Here is a 21,541-nt window from a genome sequence, read left to right as displayed (position 1 = left end):
TTTCCGGTGTAGGAGCTCTTGATGACGTCGTACGTTCTTCCTCCTATTCCACTCTCTAGGAGTTTTAGGAGTAGGCCTGGGTGCCATACTGAATCAAACGCCTTCTTAAAGTCCACGAAGCAGGCGAATATCTTGCCTCTTCTGGTGTTGTGGACGTGCGTCTTGATGAGGCTGTGCAGGGTGTAGATATGGTCTGTGGTGCGGTGGTTTGGCATGAACCCTGCTTGGCTCTTGCTGAGGACCCCGTGTTGTGTGAGGAAGGTGAGGATTCTGTTATTGATGATGCTGTTGAACAGTTTCCCCAGCGTGCTGCTGACGCAGATCCCTCTGTAGTTGTTGGGGTTATATTGGTCCCCATTCTTGTAGATGGGGGTTATGAGCCCTTTGTTCCAGTCTTCGGGGAAGTGTCCAGCATTGAGCACGAGGGTGAATAGCTTTGCCAGTGCCGCGTGTATTGCTGGAGGGCTGTATTTGATCATCTCTGGTAGGATGCCATCAGGGCCACTGGCCTTTTTGCCTTTCAGCAGGACAATTCTTTCCTGTATATCTTTTATGGTGATTGGTGAGTCCAGAGGGTTCTGGAAGTCTTTGATGACTTTCTCCATGTCCCTCAGTTTGGTGATTATCTGTTGCTGTTCTGGAGTTAGTTCTTCTTCTGGGATGTTTTTGTAGAGACCTCTGAAGTAGTTGAGCCAGATATTGCCATTTTGGATGTGGAGAGAGTTTTTCTTGGGCTTTGTGCCCATGTGGTGCCAGGTCTCCCAGAATGAGCTGTCCTGGAGGGAGTCCTCTAGTTGCTCAATTTTGTGGGAGAGATATCTCTGTTTCTTCTCTCTGAGGGTGCCCTTGTATTGCTTGCATAGATTGTTGTAGGCTTCCCTCACCTCCTTGTTGTTGGGGTCCCTGTGTTTTTGGTTGGAGGCTGTTCTTAGGGTATGGCGTAGTGCTTTGCAGTCGCTGTCGAACCATTTGTGGGACTGTTTGTTGGTTTGTCTTATTGGTTTGGTTGGTTTCAGGCCTGCTAGTTCTGCTGTGGTCTGTAGGATGTACTTGAGATCCTTCACAGCTCTGGTGACTCCCTGTTGGTCTGGCTGATAGGTGTTTGTATGGAAGTTTGTGAGCAGTGTCTTGATTTCGGGTCGGTTGATTGCATTGGTATATTCTATGGCCTGGTGGTTGGCCCATTTGAAATGTCTTGGTAGGTTGTAGAGGCCGGACTGTTGGGGCTCATGTGTGGGTGTTTTGTTCCTGGTTCTCATGTATAGTAGGATCTGGTTATGGTCTGATAGATGGGAGTCAGGTGCGATTGTCAAGTCTTCAATGTCTGACAGGTCTGCGTCTGTAATGGCATAGTCCACCACGCTATTGCCCACTTGAGAGTTTAGTGTGAAGCGTCCTCTGGGATCGCCTGTGGTACGTCCGTTTATTATGTACAGTCCTAGGCTTCGGCACATGTTCAGCAGTTGTCTCCCACTCTTGTTGACAATTCTGTCTTGGCTGTTTCTTCTTGTCTGTGTGGGTTCTGGGTGGTGGATCTCGCTACTGTGCATATGTGGGTTGTCGTCGGGGGGCAGGTAGTCTAACTCTGTGCCTGTCCTTGCATTCAGGTCTCCGCATATTAGTACTCTGCCTTTGGGTTGGAAGTGGATGGCTTCCCTTTGTAGGACCTCGTAAGTGTCGGGGTCGTGGTAGGGGGACCCTGGTGGGGGCATATATACTGCACAGAGATAGATGTCCTGCTGGCCGCTGAGGATGGAGCTGCTTATTTTTATCCATATGTGATTAGTTCCACGTTTGGTAGCTTTTACGTGTTCTTTGAGTTCCTCCTTGTACCATATTAGTATGCCTCCTGAGTGGCGGCCATGTTTGGTGGTCTTATTTTTCTGGGCGGGCACTGAGAATTCCTTGTAGCCCATGGGTGTTAGGGACTCGTCATCTGCCCGGGTCCATGTCTCTAGGAGGATTTGAATGTCTATGTTTTTTAGTCTGTCTATGAAGTCTGGATCTTTTGATTTAGATCCAAAGGCTGAGGCGTTCAGCCCTTGTATGTTCCAACTACTGATAGTTAGTGATTTCATCTTCGGTGTGTAAACCTTGTAATGAGCTGTCCTGCAGAGGACGGGCTGGGTTCTTGGTTGGTTGCAGTGTGGCCAGGTATTGGTTTATGTGCATTGCTGTTGTGGCCATTGTAGTGACCGCATGCTCTATTCTCTTTATTGTCTCTATGTCGGTGCTCTGGGTTGCTCTGGTTGGCTTTTTCTTGATAGGTGGCATCTTTGGGGGGTTCTGTCTTGGATATTGGCGGTTGTCGGGTATTATTTCCATGACTCTTTGTTTTGTTTGTTGTCTAGGCCCGGGGGCTCTGTTGAGCACTAAGTCTTTGAATTCCTTCGCTAGGAGGCTGACGCCATGTTTATTGAGGTGTTTGTCATCATATAGGTGACGCTTATCTATGGAGGGGTGTTGTGCCAGGGTGATGCCTGGTGTTTGTCTGATTCTGGTCGCCAGCTCTTTGTTGATCCCCATGATGGTAGCTTCAGAGATGCCGTCTCGTGGGAGCAGAGATGACAGGATGATACTACTGTCTGGGAACTGTTGCTTTGCTTTCTCTGCTAGTTGGACCAGTTGGCCCGCTGTCTGTTGGGGCTGGTCAGTGAGATCTTCTGTGCCTGTGTGTATGACAATGTGTTTCGGGGTAGTGAAGAAAGGCTTGCAAATGACAATGTTGGCTTTTTCAATGGTTGGGCTGTGGATTTTCTTGACTCTTTGCCGTGGGAAGAGCTTTCTTGTATTAATGTACTTGCCATTGGAGTCTATGATCAGGACTATATCTGGGTTTGAGGTTCTCGTTGTTTGGGTTCTCTCTGGCTCTATGTCTGGGGTGATGGGCAGTTCTGGACTTTCTTGTGATGTTTGAGGCATTTCTGGCTTATTGGTACCTTGATCAGAGTCTGTTGTGTTTTCCTCCCCCTCTTCCTTAGATCTTATCTCTTGTGTCTGTAGTTTCAGGCCTGATAACTCTTCCTTTAGTTCTGTGATTTCTTGTAGGCATTGCGTCATTTTATCCCACAGCTTGACATTCTCTTGCTGGCAGGCTGCTATCTCTTTTCTCAGATTTGTGTTTTCCTGGATAAGTTTGTGGATGGCTTTTGTGTCGCCATTTGTGCTGGACAGTTCGTTGACATTACAGTTTCTATTATAATTGTGTTTATAGATAGTAAAATCTCTCTCCAGCCGGGATACAGTCTCTGTGAGGGACTCTACTGAGAGGTGTGAGGAGTTGGGGGAGGGCTTGCTGGCTTGTGTCTGTGTACTGGCAGTGTTGGGGGATGTCACGGGTAATTCACCTGAGTCAGTGGGTGGTCCTGTGTCTGTGCCCCTTTTTAGTTGTGCCTGATTCTTGATCTCTGGGAATTTTTCTATGCATTGGTGAAGCCTATCTTCTTTTCCTTGAATCATTAAAGTCCCATTATTAAAAATGGATGTTGTGAGAATCACTTCGCCGGCCCCTTGTGGGTTTTTTATTCTGATTGTTATTTTGCCTGTGTCTGCCTCTTCTGTTGTACTCTTGTAGCAGTCACATATTGCATGCTGCCAGTCTCTTATATAATCGGTGTGCATAATGAGGTTAGTCATTCTTTGGTTTGATGTGTAATCAGCAAACAGGGTCTCAGCATGGGCTTTGAGGAGATCTTTCTTTGCATTTTTCTTTTCATTGGCACTCATGTTATCAGGGTATGTAGTCTGTAGAGTGGCCTGTCCCCCACTGTGTACAGAGACAGTGCTCTTCGCATAACAGTCAATGTCCTCTGTTGGCTGCATTGCTTCTTTCACACCTTCTGGGATTCCTGACCCCCTGCTGTGCTGGGACCTTGTCCTAGGTTCTATTTTATCCGTGGCTTTGGAGATCTTACTAAGTTCATCTAAGAAATCCATATTATAATCTCCCAGGTTCCCAGAATCTAAGGGTGTCCCCGATTTCCTTATTTCTGAGGGATAATCTACTTGCTTATGGGATTAGCCAAGTGATGGCCCTACCTTCTGTGATGTGGGATCCTGGGGTCAGATGTGATGTTCCTGTTGCATTCAGCCAGTCTGAGGTCTGTAGGAATCTTCTCTTGTATTTTAAAATCCTTTTTCTGTTCTTATTTCATTTTTCTCTTGGGATGTTTTTAGTCTCGCTTAGTTATGTCTTCCATGGAGCCGATATTTCCTGGTTTTCGTCTTGCAGGTAGCTCAATTACAAGGTTTACTTTGATGAAAGTCAGGAGCTCATGTTGGGAGATGCTTATCCTTCACAGACTGTCTCCAGTAGCAAGAAATGAGGGTATTTGTAACCCCAATATATTCTTTGAATTCCCAGTGAGACAATGGCACTATATACCAGTAGCAAAAATTGTGGGTGCACGTAACCCCAATATATTCTTTGAATTCCCAGTCAGAAACTGGCACTATATGGCAGTAGCAAGAAATGAGGGTATTTGTAACCCCAATATATTCTTTGAATTCCCAGTGAGACAATGGCACTATATACCAGTAGCAAAAATTGTGGGTGCACATAACCCCAATATATTCTTTGAATTCCCAGTCAGACAATGGCACTATATACCAGTAGCAAAAATTGTGGGTGCACGTAACCCCAATATATTCTTTGAATTCCCAGTGAGACAATGGCACTATATACCAGTAGCAAAGATTGTGGGTGCACGTAACCCCAATATATTCTTTGAATTCCCAGTGAGACAATGGCACTATATACCAGTAGCAAAAATTGTGGGTGCACGTAACCCCAATATATTCTTTGAATTCCCAGTCAGACAATGGCACTATATACCAGTAGCAAAAATTGTGGGTGCACGTAACCCCAATATATTCTTTGAATTCCCAGTCAGAAACTGGCACTATATGGCAGTAGCAAGAAATGAGGGTATTTGTAACCCCAATATATTCTTTGAATTCCCAGTGAGACAATGGCCCTATATACCAGTAGCAAAAATTGTGGGTGCACGTAACCCCAATATATTCTTTGAATTCCCAGTCAGACAATGGCACTATATACCAGTAGCAAAAATTGTGGGTGCACGTAACCCCAATATATTCTTTGAATTACCAGTCAGAAACTGGCACTATATAGCAGTAGCAAAAATTGTGGGTGCACATAACCCCAATATATTCTTTGAATTCCCAGTCAGACAATGGCACTATATACCAGTAGCAAAAATTGTGGGTGCACGTAACCCCAATATATTCTTTGAATTCCCAGTCAGAAACTGGCACTATATGGCAGTAGCAAGAAATGAGGGTATTTGTAACCCCAATATATTCTTTGAATTCCCAGTGAGACAATGGCACTATATACCAGTAGCAAAAATTGTGGGTGCACGTAACCCCAATATATTCTTTGAATTCCCAGTCAGACAATGGCACTATATACCAGTAGCAAAAATTGTGGGTGCACGTAACCCCAATATATTCTTTGAATTACCAGTCAGAAACTGGCACTATATAGCAGTAGCAAAAATTGTGGGTGCACATAACCCAAATATATTCTTTGAATTCCCAGTCAGACAATGGCACTATATACCAGTAGCAAAAATTGTGGGTGCACGTAACCCCAATATATTCTTTGAATTCCCAGTGAGACAATGGCACTATATACCAGTAGCAAAAATTGTGGGTGTATATAGCTCCAATTCTATTGCTTGGGGACTTGCAGGGTATTTCTGAGGTGAAGGTGGGGGGGCACACCGTTGGAACGGGGATTTGGGGTGTATATATGGGGTATACGGGAATACACTGTCAGTGTGTTCCATTCAGGATCCTGGGAAAGCTGGGTTGCGGCGATTGAGCCCGTCAGTGCCACGTTACACTGACAAGCTTCTCCCTGGAATTGAAGTGATATGTAACCCCAATATATTCTTTGAATTCCCAGTCAGACAATGGCACTATATGGCAGTAGCAAAAATAGTGGGTGTATATAGCCCCAATTCTATTGCTAGGGGACTTGCAGGGTATTTCTGGGGTGAAGGTGGGGGGGCACACCGTTGGAACGGGTATCGGGGGTATATATCGGGTATACGGGAATACACTGTCAGTGTATTCCATTCAGGATCCGCAGAAAGCTGGGTTGCGGCGATTGAGCCCGTCAGTGCCACGTTACACTGACAAGCTTCTCCCTGGAATTTAGCTCTTATAAGAGCTGTTGGTTGTCTTCTCCTTCCTATCCTAGCCTGTCCCTGCCTACCCAGAATCTAACCCCTAGCTAACTGGACGGAAACCTCCGTCCCCGGTGAATTGCAAGCTCAGAATGACGCGAAGCTGGGCGTCGCTGTTCTTTTAAATTAGAGGTCACATGTTTTCGGCAGCCAATGGGTTTTGCCTACTTTTTTCAACGTCACCGGTGTCGTAGTTCCTGTCCCACCTACCCTGCGCTGTTATTGGAGCAAAAAAGGCGCCAGGGAAGGTGAGAGGGGAATCGAGTAATGGCGCACTTTACCACGCGGTGTTCGATTCGATTCGAACATGCCGAACAGCCTAATATCCGATCGAACATGAGTTCGATAGAACACTGTTCGCTCATCTCTAGTCGCTAATCCTTATCATTCCAATCAGCATCAACAACTCACATAGGTGCAGTTGCTCCTGCTTCAAAGGTACCCTCACTGCCTAGAATAGCCTTGTTACTCTATCAACAAGGAATCCAGAACAAAGAAGCAGATGTAATGGGGCCTATATGAGATTTTCATGCTACTTTGGAAGGATAACAGGATGACATCACTGAGACCCATGTCAGTCATGCCTTACAAGGTACGTGAGGGCGACTAGTAAGATTATATTCAAAAGAGTATGCAAAACCCTCATCAAAAAAAGGTATAATCATTGTATTCAGCGCACAATAAAAGAAGCATCATGCTCATTGCTTCACAACTGAAACCACAGCACATGGTGTTACAATGGTTAGGCTGTTACGCTGGGACCTGCTAGGAGTAGAAAAACCATCTGATAGGTTCAGTTTATAAGAAGCCCTCATGGCTGACAGCTTTATTCCATGTTTTTCATGATAGATAATTAGATAGATAAATAGATACAGATATAGAGATATATTCTATATATGAAAAATATATACACATACACCCCATTACCTGGATACCAAAACATGCATATATAAGACATACCTAGACATGCAAATCTAACTCACGACTGGATGCAAAGCACATACTAACCTGATCATACATGATAAAATATATCTTGTTATGTAACCAGTCTACACACAAAGAAGTTATAGCCCCATGGCCAGTGTGAAATATCTTGGGATCAGAAGTGTCTGACATGTTATTGACTCCTTTCAACCAAATATTATTGTCCTCTGAGAAATAGACTTCTTCTGTGTGCACATTAACAGAGACACCTAGGAAAAAAAGGGAGATAGGAATTGAGATCCAGACATTGATTATACCCAATTAAGTCAATCAGATTGTCTGAAAAGATCATATTGACTGGCAGATAGGGAATTAAGGAGCTGTTCATATTATGTTTTAATCGTCTGTTTAGCAGGCACATTTTGAAACAGTAAAATGTGTTCCTCATCATCCCCATAATCTTCTGTTTGGTGAAACGGATGTTAAAAGTGTATACTTTTGACTTAGTTTTACCTAGAGTACTTCATAATTTATTGTATTTAACAGGCAGAAAAGTATAACCTAACCAATAAGTTATCAATTATCCTAAAATAGACACAAGAAGGATACCAATAGTGTGCACACTAAATTACAATAAAAATCGTCATATAAAACAGGATAAAATAATAAAACCGCCAGCCCGTCACAGCTATCACACCCGGAGCCTCTGCATTTTAGCGTGTTGTATTGTTGAAGTAGAGGCTAACTATGCCTCTCCTATATGCAATCCTAACCTTAATCTGCCTGGTTTGACATGGGTACAACAAGTGGTATCAAACAGCAGCCGAGTGGGCCCCCCGTGGAGCACAGGTTTGCCCGGGTTTGCCTGATCCTGGCCTTGTTGGCTGTTGTCTTATTGGATACTTTGATTATATATCATTCTCTATCCTCCATATCTGGGCTTACAATGGCAAGGGTTTTTACATCTTATTGAACGATTCTAAAAGGTTCTAACAGTTTGTCCTTGTCTTATATGATTGTTGTACAATAAAGATTGATTATTATTGCAACTTGATGTGCACTCTATTGTTATCCTTCTTGTGAATTTTATTGATATTAAGCCTATGATGACATTTTGCATTTTTTATGCTTGCATTGTACATTTATTGTAAAGATATGCTACAATGAACCATACACTTACTGTGTATCCTGCTGCTTGTCGAAAGACATTGAGCTTCATGTATATCATACTCCAGGTTTTCCCATAGTTTAAGAGTGTCATTATTTGACATAAGGAACCACTGAGAGTTATCTGGAACTAAATAGAGTGTGATCAGACATAGAGATTGCATTTGTCAATGTTAATGGTCTTGGCAGCCATAGTACCAATTTGTTTGTTACATAGAAGGAACACTCTGCTGAGTATCTGGCAATAAGTACGACAGTATTGAGCTACTCCTTGATGCATCTCCCGTGTTATTAGGTTACCATGGATATTTTCTTTTGACTTTTGTTTCCACAGGATTTGTGAGATTGTTATCTCCGTTAGATTTGTATGGTGCCTCTGATAAAATAGTTACTCAATGGGCAGTGCTACTGCTTTGTAATGAATGATCAATGGCCATAGCCAAGCTCCGCATGATAAAAATGAACAGATGCTGGTTCTCATCTAAATGGAAATTTAGTCTGTGTATACTTGGGGCTTGAAAACACATGACATATCACAGGACTGGTCATTTGGGTGAGATCTTTTTCCAGTGAATAAATATAAACCCAATTATGACAATATAAAGGCAATTTTGTTAGAACAGTACTCTTATTATGGAATTAGAACATTACAATGTATCTACTTACTATATGGAAAGAGTAGGTTACATTTATATGAGATCTGTTAATAACTCCTTTGTAATGAGGTACAGTGTCTGTATGTACTTTGAGGGAAGAGTTTCATTCAGTGTATATACCATATATAAAGATTGAGAGTCTTCAGTAGTTGATACCTTTTTAATGGCTAAAAAAATTATGACAGATTGCAAGCTTTCGAGACTATAGGCTAGTCTATAGACAAGTACTATAAGGAGGGAGAAGGCGTTCCTCATCATTCAGCATCATGGCTGGGTGGTAAGGAATGCCCCCTCTGACAGTATAGCGCTACGGACAGACTGTCAGGAGGAGCGTTTCCAGCCCTTCTGACATTGAAAAAGTATTGGTAAATGCACCGATCTCTTCCCCCAGGGCACATAATGGGAAAGCTGAATTCAGTGCACTGTCGGTTTTCTAGTGGTATATAAAACCGCATGTGCCCAAGGATATGAAAGGTCGTCTTTAAATAGGTATGATGCTTCCATGCACTGTGTTTTTCTCAGTTATGGTCAAGAGTGCTGGGAAGGGGCTGATGTATCTAAAGAGGTAGTGCTTTGCTATGCTTGGTGTCAACTGCAAAATTGCAACCAAAGAAGTAAGTAGACACTAAAATAGTCTACACCAAACAACATGGCCATACACAATACATTATGATGTCCAAACCCTCTAACTTTAAATATCTGATGTACATGAGGGCTATCCCCTCTTTCCCTAATGGCTGTTGTCAGTAGAAACAAAGATCAGACTGCTAAATATTAATCTATACTTCTTAGGGAAGATAAGGCATGGCCAGAAGAGTCCGGCAATATCTTACACCACTCTCCCCATTCAGAACACAGACATGTTCAGAAAAGCATGCATGTAATAGGCTTAGCCAGCAAGGGTTAAGGGTGGCTGACTTAGTTGGGCTCACACGGTCTTTATATAAGAGGGAAATTAGGGGGAAAACATTTAAATAAATAGATAGATAGATAGATAGATAGATAGATAGATAGATAGATGAGAGAGAGAGAGAGAGAGAGAGAGAGAGAGAGATGGATAGATAGATGGATGGATGGATGGATAGACAGACAGACAGACAGACAGACAGACAGACAGACAGACAGATAGATAGATAGATAGATAGATAGATAGATAGATAGATAGACAGACATTGGAGGCAGTAATATTATGGGTGAATATTTATTAAAGGGATGTATTAATACAAGGGGCATTATTTATATAAGAGCGGAACTGAAAACAAAATGAATACAAGGGACAATAAAATGTAAGGGGTATTTGGGACAATATTAATGCAATGGGGTTAAAAGGGGCATTATTAATACAATGGAGACCTTAATGTGGAATAATTATGTAAGGGGGCATTGGGGCATAAGTAATACAAGGGGGATTAATTCTGGCGAATTGAGCAGTGTTAATTTAAGGTGGCATTATTGATTTAAAGAGGTACATCGTGGGCATTATTAATTAGGGAGTACATAGGGGCTTTATTAGAGGCTTTATTTATTAGGGTCACACAAAAGGCATTACTTAATAGGGGCAAACTAAGGTATTAATTAAGGAGCTTTATTATTTTAAGGGGGCACACAGGAGCTATTATTCACTTCCAGGGAATTTTTATAATATATATTCCATAAATGGGGTCGCAGCAGAATAGGGTTTTTGTGTAGGTGAGGGAAATGTAGGTTAGCTGCAAGTCTCAGCTAGAGGAAGTGATGGTGGTGGTTTGGTCCAGATGAAAGCGACAGAAACTGTGAAGTGAACTGTTACAGAAAGAGGCGTCACCTGTAAGTTAATATATTTTTCCAGTATTCTAGAGTAGATCCAGTATATACCCACTTATGGTCAGTGTATAGTGATAATATTGGTCTACCTGGATCTACTTCGATGTGTTCACTCCCCAATGGTGAACCCCAAAAGAAATAGCTTTTGAGTTTTGACCAATGGAGCATTCAGCCAGCAGCTATCTAAAGTCTATGGCCATCTTACATCCTAACCCTTCCACAAAATTATTGTTCAAAACAAGGCATACATTTAGGAGGGCATGATAATACAAATACCTCCAGCTATTAAATAGTAACTCATACACTATAATTATCAAAGTGTTCCTTTTTCATCCTGCTGGCCATTGGTAGTCTTCAGACCACCAAATACTAGAAGGTATTATCTGTAGTAGGAGAAAGACCATCATTGTTTGACTTTATGCCTTAATTATTTCAGTACATTGGAAGATATTTAGGTTTGGTTTTGCTGCACAAAGCAGGAGCTATAGATAAAGAAGACTGATATGTTACTTAGCTGCTGTATTTGAATGATTTGCCAATATAAAATAGACTTACAAAAGGCTGCTTTATTATCGCTGTTAAGGCCTAATGGGTAGCACTGCATTACTCTTCTGTTTTCTTTTAATTTGTACTTAAATATACAAGTCAGCCATGGCATAACATTTTCCAGAATTTCTATATTACTTACATAAACCGTGTATAATACTATTAATGCTTGCATCATCATAGATAATATTTTATTATTTATTTTCATAGGAGATGCAGTTTGTAAATTGATTTTTCTTATATTTCCGCACTACCCACCCCATGGCAAACAAGAATCTAGTATTTGGGGTGATTCCAGCATGCCAAGAGTTCTACCATTGGATACATTTCAGGGGTGCGATTTGTGTTCCTAGTTTTTGGCACTCAAACAGAACATGACTATAAGTTATATCATGATATGGTTTTGGAAAAGTAGCCATGATAATAAGAAATAATGCTAGTATGGGGTATATATCTGTAGATTTTGCTTTGGATAATATACTTCTATAATTGAGGTCACAGAATGACAGCTAGTCAATATTCTAGCTCACAAAAGTCATGTTTTGTATATACTCTATGAGCTGCACGTTATCTATTTTTACTCTGAAGTGTCTTTACTTGGAAGACTTTATGATTATTTTAGTAAATTTAGGTAAATTTAGTTGATTAAACTTATCTTTATTGATCTCTGAGTGATTTACATTTGCAGTCTAAACAGTATTTTGTATTAACCATATATTAACCTCTTCCTATACTGTCTTAATAGTACATCACATAGAGAATTTCATCCCTGTGAAGCACTGCACTATTACAACGCATGTTTTTTTTTTTTTTTTGTTAAAGTTGTAATACATAATATACCTGCTGATCCCAATGTGGTGATGTTAGCATCTGCAGCAGGGCCTTCTCCTTCTGTATTTACTGCAGCGATGGAAAACCTATTAAACAATAAACAATGCGTGACTATGACATGCATTGCTAACATTGTGGAGCCTGGGGAGACCATTAAGAGTACACCATACTGTGTGGGTGATGCTGGGTTCACACCAGCGTTCGGGTCTCCGTTCTCAGCTTTCCGTCTTCTGCATGCAGAAGACGTAAAGCTGTCAGAGCGGGTCTGGCCGTGAGCACCGTGAGCATTTTATGCTCTCCGCCACGAAACCGTTTTTTTAAAACCGGACACAGAGTACTGCATGTCCGACTCTGTGTCCGATTTTTAAAAACTGGTTTCGCGGCGGAGAGCATAAAACGCTCACTGGCGCTCACGGCCGGACATCTTTCAAACCCATTCAAATGAATGGGTAAGAAAGAGTCCTGCAGGTTTCCGTCTCCTGCCTCTGTTTTGTGCAGGAAACAGAAACCTGCAGAACGGAGACCGGGCGCAGATGTGAACCAGCCCTAAGTAAGGAAGCATCATATTGTGTGGGTAAGTAAGGGGGCGTTTCGCTAGTAATAATGCAGCTGTGACAATGGAATTGTACCTGTAGGGGGTGTATATAGAACAGTATTGGGATTGGATTGTTACATAGCTGGATATGCCATATTTCTGTTATAAACTGAAGTACAGCTTTCCAGTACCTCTATACACCAACACAGCTCCAAATGCAAATGTCTTATTTGTTTAACACTGTGGGAACTTCTGCCTATCTTTTCTGTACATTTATCCCATCGTTCATTGCTTTGTATATTGCCTCTAGTGGAGCCACCTAGTGAGTTATATAGTATAAAGTGATGTGGATGTTCAAGAAAACATCCAAACCAATAACAACTGATACGCCACATGTCTACATGGGAAAACCAGATATTTCACCCAAACGGCAGGCTGCTATGACAAAACAAAATAGTCCTCTGCCTATTCGCTACAGCTGCCCGGCCACATGATATATATATATATATATATATATATATATATATATATATATACTGTGTATATGTACAGTCCTATGAAAAAGTTTGGGCACCCCTATTAATCTTAATCATTTTTAGTTCTAAATATTTTGGTATTTGCAACAGCCATTTCAGTTTGATATATCTAATAACTGATGGACACAGTAATATTTCAGGATTGAAATGAGGTTTATTGTACTAACAGAAAATGTGCAATATGCATGAAACCAAAATTTGACCGGTGCAAAAGTATGGGCACCTCAACAGAAAAGTGACATTAATATTTAGTACATCCTCCTTTTGCAAAGATAACAGCCTCTAGTCGCTTCCTGTAGCTTTTAATCAGTTCCTGGATCCTGGATAAAGGTATTTTGGACAAACAATTCAAGTTCAGTTAAGTTAGATGGTCGCCGAGCATGGACAGCCCGCTTCAAATCATCCCACAGATGTTCAATGATATTCAGGTCTGGGGACTGGGATGGCCATTCCAGAACATTGTAATTGTTCCTCTGCATGAATGCCTGAGGATTTGGAGCGGTGTTTTGGATCATTGTCTTGCTGAAATATCCATCCCCGGCGTAACTTCAACTTCGTCACTGATTCTTGAACATTATTCTCAAGAATCTGCTGATACTGAGTGGAATCCATGCGACTCTCAACTTTAACAAGATTCCCGATGCCGGCATTGGCCACACAGCCCCAAAGCATGATGGAACCTCCACCAAATTTTACAGTGGGTAGCAAGTGTTTTTCTTGGAATGCTGTTTCTTTTTGGACGCCATGCATAACGCCTTTTTTTATAACCAAACAACTCAATCTTTGTTTCCAAAATGAAGTTGGCTTCTCCAAATGTGCTTTTGCATACCTCAGGCAACTCTATTTGTGGCGTACGTGCAAAAACGGCTTCTTTCTCATCACTCTCCCATACAGCTTCTCCTTGTGCAAAGTGCGCTGTATTGTTACCGATGCACAGTGACACCATCTGCAGCAAGATGATGCTGCAGCTCTTTGGAGGTGGTCTGTGGATTGTCCTTGACTGTTCTCACCATTCTTCTTCTCTGCCTTTCTGATATTTTTCTTGGCCTGCCACTTCTGGGCTTAACAAGAACTGTCCCTGTGGTCTTCCATTTCCTTACTATGTTCCTCACAGTGGAAACTGACAGGTTAAATCTCTGAGACAACGTTTTGTATCCTTCCCCTGAACAACTATGTTGAACAATCTTTGTTTTCAGATCATTTGAGAGCGGGCTGTCCATGTTCGGCGACCATCAAACTTAACTGAACTTGAATTGTTTTGTAGAAAGAAATGGTCCAAAATACCTTCATCCAGGATCCAGGAACTGATTAAAAGCTACAGGAAGCAACTAGAGGCTGTTATCTTTGCAAAAGGAGGATGTACTAAATATTAATGTCACTTTTCTGTTGAGGTGCCCATATTTTTGCACCGGTCAAATTTTGGTTTAATGCATATTGCGCATTTTCTGTTAGTACAATAAACCTCATTTCAATCCTGAAATATTACTGTGTCCATCAGTTATTAGATATATCAAACTGAAATGGCTGTTGCAAACACCAAAATATTTAGAACTAAAAATGATTAAGATTAATAGGGGTGCCCAAACTTTTTCATAGGACTGTAGTTACCCAATAACACCAACTTATTGATTGGTAATATCAGAGGTAAGGGACTAAGGATAAGCAATAAATACAAAAAAATACAAAAAATATGGGATGGCCGTCTCTTACCACTTGTATCTGACTTCGAGGAGGTGCCAAACTCCGTTCCTGGACCATGGGAATCTTTCTTTAGCAGAGATAGAATACTGAGACCACGATGAATTTGCAACACTCCGAAGTCTAAAAAATCTTCAATGCTTTATTTCATCTTCTTAAAAAACAAACTGGCCATAAACCAGACAATGGGACGAAAAACAACGTGAAAATAAAATCACTTCGCTTACGCGTTTCGGGGGGCAGCCCCCCCTTAATCATAGCTATGATTAAGGGGGGGCTGCCCCCCGAAACGCGTAAGCGAAGTGATTTTATTTTCACGTTGTTTTTCGTCCCATTGTCTGGTTTATGGCCTGTTTGTTTTTTAAGAAGATGAAATAAAGCATTGAAGATTTTTTAGACTTCGGAGTGTTGCAAATTCATCGTGGTCTCAGTATTCTATCTCTACTAAGGATAAGCCTTGGAGAGATGGAACATGCCGTCATGACATAGAACAGTACTATTGGACATGTCTTTGGCTCTTGGTATGAGGGGCTTAGCTTTTATATATAGTTTTCTTTTCTATAAGCATTAACAGATGTGGTGTTAAGAGCATCATGAAACACTACATAAGGCATATACTATCTTGCTCCTCCATATAATTCACCTGTGATGGCACATTAGTCTCTAATGTAGAAACATATCTAGTGTAATTTATTTTAGGAATTACAACAACTAGTTTAAATAAGGACAGTTATATTACAAGTGAGGAGTGACACTGGAATATTGAATGGCACGCAAATATGTACCCTACAGTTCCCTCCTTCCTGTTTGCTATATAGAATGCTCATGGTTTAGGGATTTACCAGATTTTATGATGATTTATAGCATACTATCAGTCAGTCTAAAGCCTTGTACTTTTGAATACAGTAGTATATATATTGTGATTTGCTGTATATCAGATATGTATGTATTACCTGTAAGTTGTTCTTGGTTTTGTACCATAAAAATGAAACTGTTGCTTCCCAGTCACTGAAATGAGATTCGGGACTTCACCATCAGCAGAGAGTTTTAAATGATAGGCAACAATAGGTCCATTTGGGAAGAGTGGAGGAAGCCAGCTGACCTCTATTGTGTTGCCACTAAAACTGTGAAGGCTTTCAATCAGGGGTGCAGATGCAGGAACTGAAAAACACCAATAAATGGTGCAAATGAAGAACTGTATACATAGACTAAAATCAGCCAAATCCACTTAATTTGGCAGGAGCACCCAGGACTGCTTTAACCCTAAGACTTACTTTTACTGGGCCCTATGGTTTATGGAGCCCCCGGAGCAGGGCACCAGACTTTGTTCCTGGGAGAGCTCCACTCACAAATGTATCAGCGTGCTATGCTGTGCTATACTGTTGAAGTCTATGAAAGTGCATGGAACTATAAAGTCCTAGCTCTGCCATAGAAGAATTACAGTGAGGTCACTACATGTTTTGGCACAGGAGATGACATCACTGCATAGCGTCAACTGCGCCGGGCCGACCTGCATCAGTTTTCAACAACAGGAGAAAGTGTCAGCGGCTCCACTCATCATGGGATCGCGGTAAGGTGAGTATAAGATTTATTGATTTTTTTGTTTGTTTGTTTTTAAAGAGAAAGGGAACAATTACTGCTTAGGGGGCACTTATTTCTGAATATGGACACATCATTTATAAAGGGGTATTATCTATAGAGGGGGAACTATTATTTTTAAGGAGGGCTATTATAAAGGGAGGAACTAAAAATAAGTTTCCAACTCATAATAGTTCTCCCTTATAAATAATAGTTCTCCTCCTTATGGATAATAGTTCTCTATTATTAATAATAGTTCCCCTCTATAAATTATAGTTCCCCTGTAAAAATTATAGTTCTCCTCCTTATGAATAATAGTTCCACTTTATAAATAATAGTTCCACTGTATAAATTATAGTTTCCCTCCTTATGAGTAATAGTTCTGCCTTATAAATAATAGATCCCTTCTTTATAAATAAAGGGGAACTATTATTTATAACGGAAGGGGCTTTTAGCTATAAATAGGGACTATTATTTAAAAGAGGGAACTCTAAGGTAGTACTATTATTTATAAGCGGGGACTACTATTTATAAGTGCAGGCGCATGGCCATTTATATTGTATGGGGCCAGTAAGAAGGAATTATACTATGTGAGCGCCATTTTAATTTGGCTTAGTCAGGTATGTCAGGTATGTTTAAGTGAGCTGATAATTATACCTTTAGGCTGCGTTCACATGAAGTTTTTTGGTCAGGAAAAATCTGCTTCAGGAAAATTCATGAGACGTTTTTTGAGGCGGTTTTTGAAGCATTTTTCAGGCGTTTCTGCATGAAAAAAATCAATGCAAGTCAATGGGAGGCGGAAAATCCGTCTGGCATTTTTTGAGGTGTTTTTTGCCTCCCATTGACTTGTATTTTCCTGAGGCGGAATCCGCCTGAAGAATGGACATGTTCATTCTTTTTTCCACTAGAGAAAAAACCGTTAGTGGATTTTTCTGCTAGAGGAAAAGAAGTCTCCAGGCTGCCATAGGAACAGGTGGGCTCTTGCGATCTTGCAGCTTGCGAGCTGGCCTACAATGGGAAAGGTATGGGTCTGGTCTTCACGGGGCAATGTATTTACTTTGGCGGCAGTTATGCAGCAGAGCGGTCGCCATCTTTAAAAACCCGGCATCCGCTGTACTATTATAGCAGATGTCGGGAAGGGGTTAATAAGATACATTACTAAGTTTGATAATATATTAATCTATTAATTTAAGAAAAGTTGTATAACTGGACGTACGCTTTAAGAATCAAAAAAGAAAACAGAAGTTATTTAAATATCGAATAGCTCCCATTCTTACCTCCAGATGCAAGAGTCCTATAGGCAGGGCTAGGTTGAGAGTAGAATTGCAGTTGACAAATAATCCATATTACTCGGAAAAAATACTCTGTGTAGGGTTGCAGATTACTCACAGTATATGTAGGCTCTGTTACAGTCTGTAATTTGGGGAGAAGACAAGTTAGGCTTTCCCATCCCCATGTTCAGTAACAGTAGATAGTGTAGAAAGTACAGCAGTAGATTGAAAATATGACCAAAACTTTAATTTGAATGAATAGGGAAAATACATGTGTACATAAATCTAAGACTAAGGATATTTAACTCTTAAATGACCAGTCCTGAATGTGCTCACATAATTTATTTTGTGCTGATGCAATCCATTGAGCACACTAGGGATATGTATTATAACTACTGGCATAGATCTCCATTCTGGAGCAGGGACGTGCACCAGTTGAGGACATTATTGAAGAATGGAACACGATACAGTAGCCCTAATAAATCTGCACCACTGTGTTTACAGAATGAAATCTGCACCAATGTTTACAGATTTTGTTATACAGAATTTATCTCCCAGAATTATTATGCAGCATATGTTTTATATTAATAGATTTACCAAATGCATTATGCTTTACAAAATACATTTCTTTGTAACAACATTCTTTGTCAGAACATAACATTCCTTGTCAGAAAATATTGTGTGCCACAAATTGATTGGTTGATTCCTGTTCACAATGTGAATAACTGGCACCTTAGTTGCTTCCGTTTGTTACACAATGTAATGTGTGCTTTAGATTTATTTTGTAATTCTGTGACCACAAAAATGAATTCTGTGTGACAAGATAATTTGCGTGAAAATCAATTTTTGTGGTACCCAAATTGTGTTTTATGTGACAAAATTACATTTTCTACAAAAAGTTTTGTGGTATAAAATGAATTCTGTACACACAAAATAAACAGCATCTCAACATGATTTTCACAAAATGAATTATTTTTGTTCATTCTTTGAAAACAAGTTGACTGTGCGCACAGAAATAATTTCTATGATTAAAAAAATTTATGTTATTCTCCTCATTGTGATTCTGAAATCACAGTCTTCAATTCTGTGTAGATTAAAGGAATTTTATGATAACTAAATTAAGTTTATGCTATAGAACACATTTTGTGTCACAAAACACGTTATGAACAAACAGCATCCAATAGTGTATGAGGCTAAGGCCCCACGGGACGGCCAACAGCAATAAAACGTAAAAAATGCGGAAGCAACGCATCAGGTTACTCCCGCAACGCTATAAGCAGTAAGACTGCGGCATTTTCCTCCACGGAGGTTCTGTAACAATTATATCTATGAGGAAGCCGCCGGCGTTTCCGTAGATATAATTGAGATGGTGCAATTTCCAAAACCGCCACCGGCAAATCGCAGCGATGTCAAGCCGTGGGGCCCCGGCCTAAAGATGTTTCCTTCCAGCTATGAACATTTTGCACATATCGGTCTCCCACCATTCTGATATTGTTAATGTATACTAAGCATAGCTCCTTTTTTGAATATTGGGTTCATTATTATTGTGTTGGTTCATTTAATTTCATTTTCAGATTGTCTGGTCATTTAGATTTAATTTAGAGCACTATTATTGTTATTTATTGATAGTGATATTAGACCACCGCAGTGTACAAATTATTATTATATGGGGGGTTTTGGTCTGATCATGTGTGTTGTTTTTAAGCGTTTTTATTCTGTGTGTCTCTTTGTCCAATAAACTTTACATTACATTGAATTTACTTGGTGTACCTCTTATGAGATATATGCTGCATGTTTTGTTGAGTTCTACTGTTCTACTGTCTTGATTCACACAGTAGGTTCATTATTGCTGTGACATTTACATTGTATACTAAATATACCAATATCTATACATTTTACTGTTTTGCTGAAATTTAGTAAGTAATCTGAATAATTCTTACCTTGGTATTTTCCCAATCACTTGCAATGCTCACATATTTGTTCTGTACCATATATGTTGTTTCGGATATATTTGTTGGATTCCATCTTAATGTTATATTATGTGAACCAATAAAGGATAAAAAAGGAGGAGATGGCTCAATTGTACAGTCTGTAATAAAAATGTTTAGAAGACATTTACTCATATTAGTTTATGTATAGATAGTTGCAATTCATGTGTGTGCTTCCATATAAAGTCAAAGGTACTGTAAGGGAATTGCTAAGACAGCAATTCCCAGAACTGTTAAACCCTGGAGGGAGGGGCACAAGGGACAGTGAGCCCTAAGCTGAAGCCCCCCGCTTGCCCTTCCTATTGCCAGACCCTATCCTAGGTAATAGGCGACAACCACGAAGACAATCCCTCCCTGAATACGTGAAACACAAAACGCAGACAAGACGTACAACAACAAAGGGAGGTCAGGTAGCCAGGGTTCGGTAACAAGAGAGCGATGCAGTGCCAAATCGGAGTCAAGAGAATAGTCAGTAGGAAAGCCAGAGGTCAAGGATTAGCATACAAGTAAATAACAGCAAGAGATACCAGAAAGCAAGGGCAATAATCGGCACCAGTGTGACTGTGAGCCAAGACTAAATAGGGAAGGAAGAACCCGCCCAGAACCTGACAGGAAGAAAAGCTGTCAATCACAGACAAGACAGATTAACCACTTAATGAACAGAGGCAACCTTGGCAGAAGACGGGTGTGGTGCAAATCCAATTAAGGACTAGAGCCGTGTTCACACAGTGCGACTAAAAACGTTAAGCAGATTATCAAACTGCACACGCCTCCTGCGCCGCAGCACACGAGCAGAGGGTGGCGCAGAGGCCCGAACAGGCAGAGATGTTACAGGTACGTGTATGGTATAGCAGGTGTGAGAAAGTTACAAGTAAAGTTCTGGAAGGTCGCTATATCTCACCTAGATTCCTCACTGAGGGTAAGTTTACATAAGGATTTTTGGTCAGGATTTTGAGGCTGTATACACCTCAAAATCCTGACCAAAAAGACAGCTCCCATTGATATCAATGGGAGCCGCTCAGGAAGAAATGGCTCCCGGAAAAAAGAAGCGAGATGCCATTCTTCAGGCCGAGTCACCTTGCAATTCAGCCTGAAGACATTCCCTCCTCCGGACTAGGTAGTGCACCGGCTTTCAGTTGCGGCTACCCGGTTTTTGGTCCGAAACCTGAGGCGGCCTCAGTCCTGGGCAGTTCCTGGGAAGAGAGGAAGAGCCAGGTTCTGTCCTAACACTTTGACAACTGGTGAGAGACCTGTTGCTTTTGTTTTTGCCCTGTGTGTTGACCGTGTGGCTGGAGCAGGATTTCTGTTATCATTTTGCCTGACTGTTTGCCTGGCTTATTTTGTTTTGCCATTTTTGGAAAAATAAACGTACAGGGTAAAACCTGTTTGTTTCTGACTTTTTTGTGTCTGAATATTATTATTATTATTATTATTAATAATAATAATAATAATAATAATATCATTATAATCATTGTTTATTTATATTGCACCATTAATTCCATGGTGCTTTACATTTGGGGGTTACATACAGTACACAAAATATACAGGCAGATATAATACTAACAGTGGCTGACTAGCACAATGAGGTAGAGGGCCCTGCCCGCAAGAGCTTACAATCTATGAGGGAAGGGGGGTAGAGACAGAAGGAGAGGGGGAGACAGTTCAGATGGTGGTGTGGTGATAGTAGTGTTATTGGAGGTTGTTTGATTTATTAAATACAATGTAAGGTACAACAAGGAATATCAAGCTTACATGAGCAGACATTGTACAATTTTCTTTTTCTTGTGGAGGAA

General features: G+C 40.7%; 1 protein-coding gene across 1 annotated transcript in view; it reads right to left on the bottom strand.

The window, feature by feature from the left end:
- The window catches only part of ROS1 (ROS proto-oncogene 1, receptor tyrosine kinase), a 150,318-nt gene that overhangs the window by 116,104 nt on the left and 12,673 nt on the right, over positions 1-21,541 (bottom strand). The window contains exons 4-9 of the mRNA XM_075269523.1: positions 19,701-19,849; positions 17,767-17,902; positions 15,865-16,072; positions 12,152-12,228; positions 8,320-8,436; positions 7,224-7,408 (exon numbers count right to left, since the gene is read on the bottom strand). Of these exons, the coding sequence (XP_075125624.1) occupies positions 7,224-7,408; positions 8,320-8,436; positions 12,152-12,228; positions 15,865-16,072; positions 17,767-17,902; positions 19,701-19,849 (872 nt within the window). The remainder of the gene's footprint in view (positions 1-7,223; positions 7,409-8,319; positions 8,437-12,151; positions 12,229-15,864; positions 16,073-17,766; positions 17,903-19,700; positions 19,850-21,541) is intronic.

Source organism: Leptodactylus fuscus, chromosome 3 (genome assembly GCF_031893055.1).
Source record: "Leptodactylus fuscus isolate aLepFus1 chromosome 3, aLepFus1.hap2, whole genome shotgun sequence".
NCBI lineage: Eukaryota > Metazoa > Chordata > Amphibia > Anura > Leptodactylidae > Leptodactylus > Leptodactylus fuscus.
Note: the sequence above shows the minus strand (reverse complement) of the source record. Positions and strands in the feature narration are given on the sequence as shown.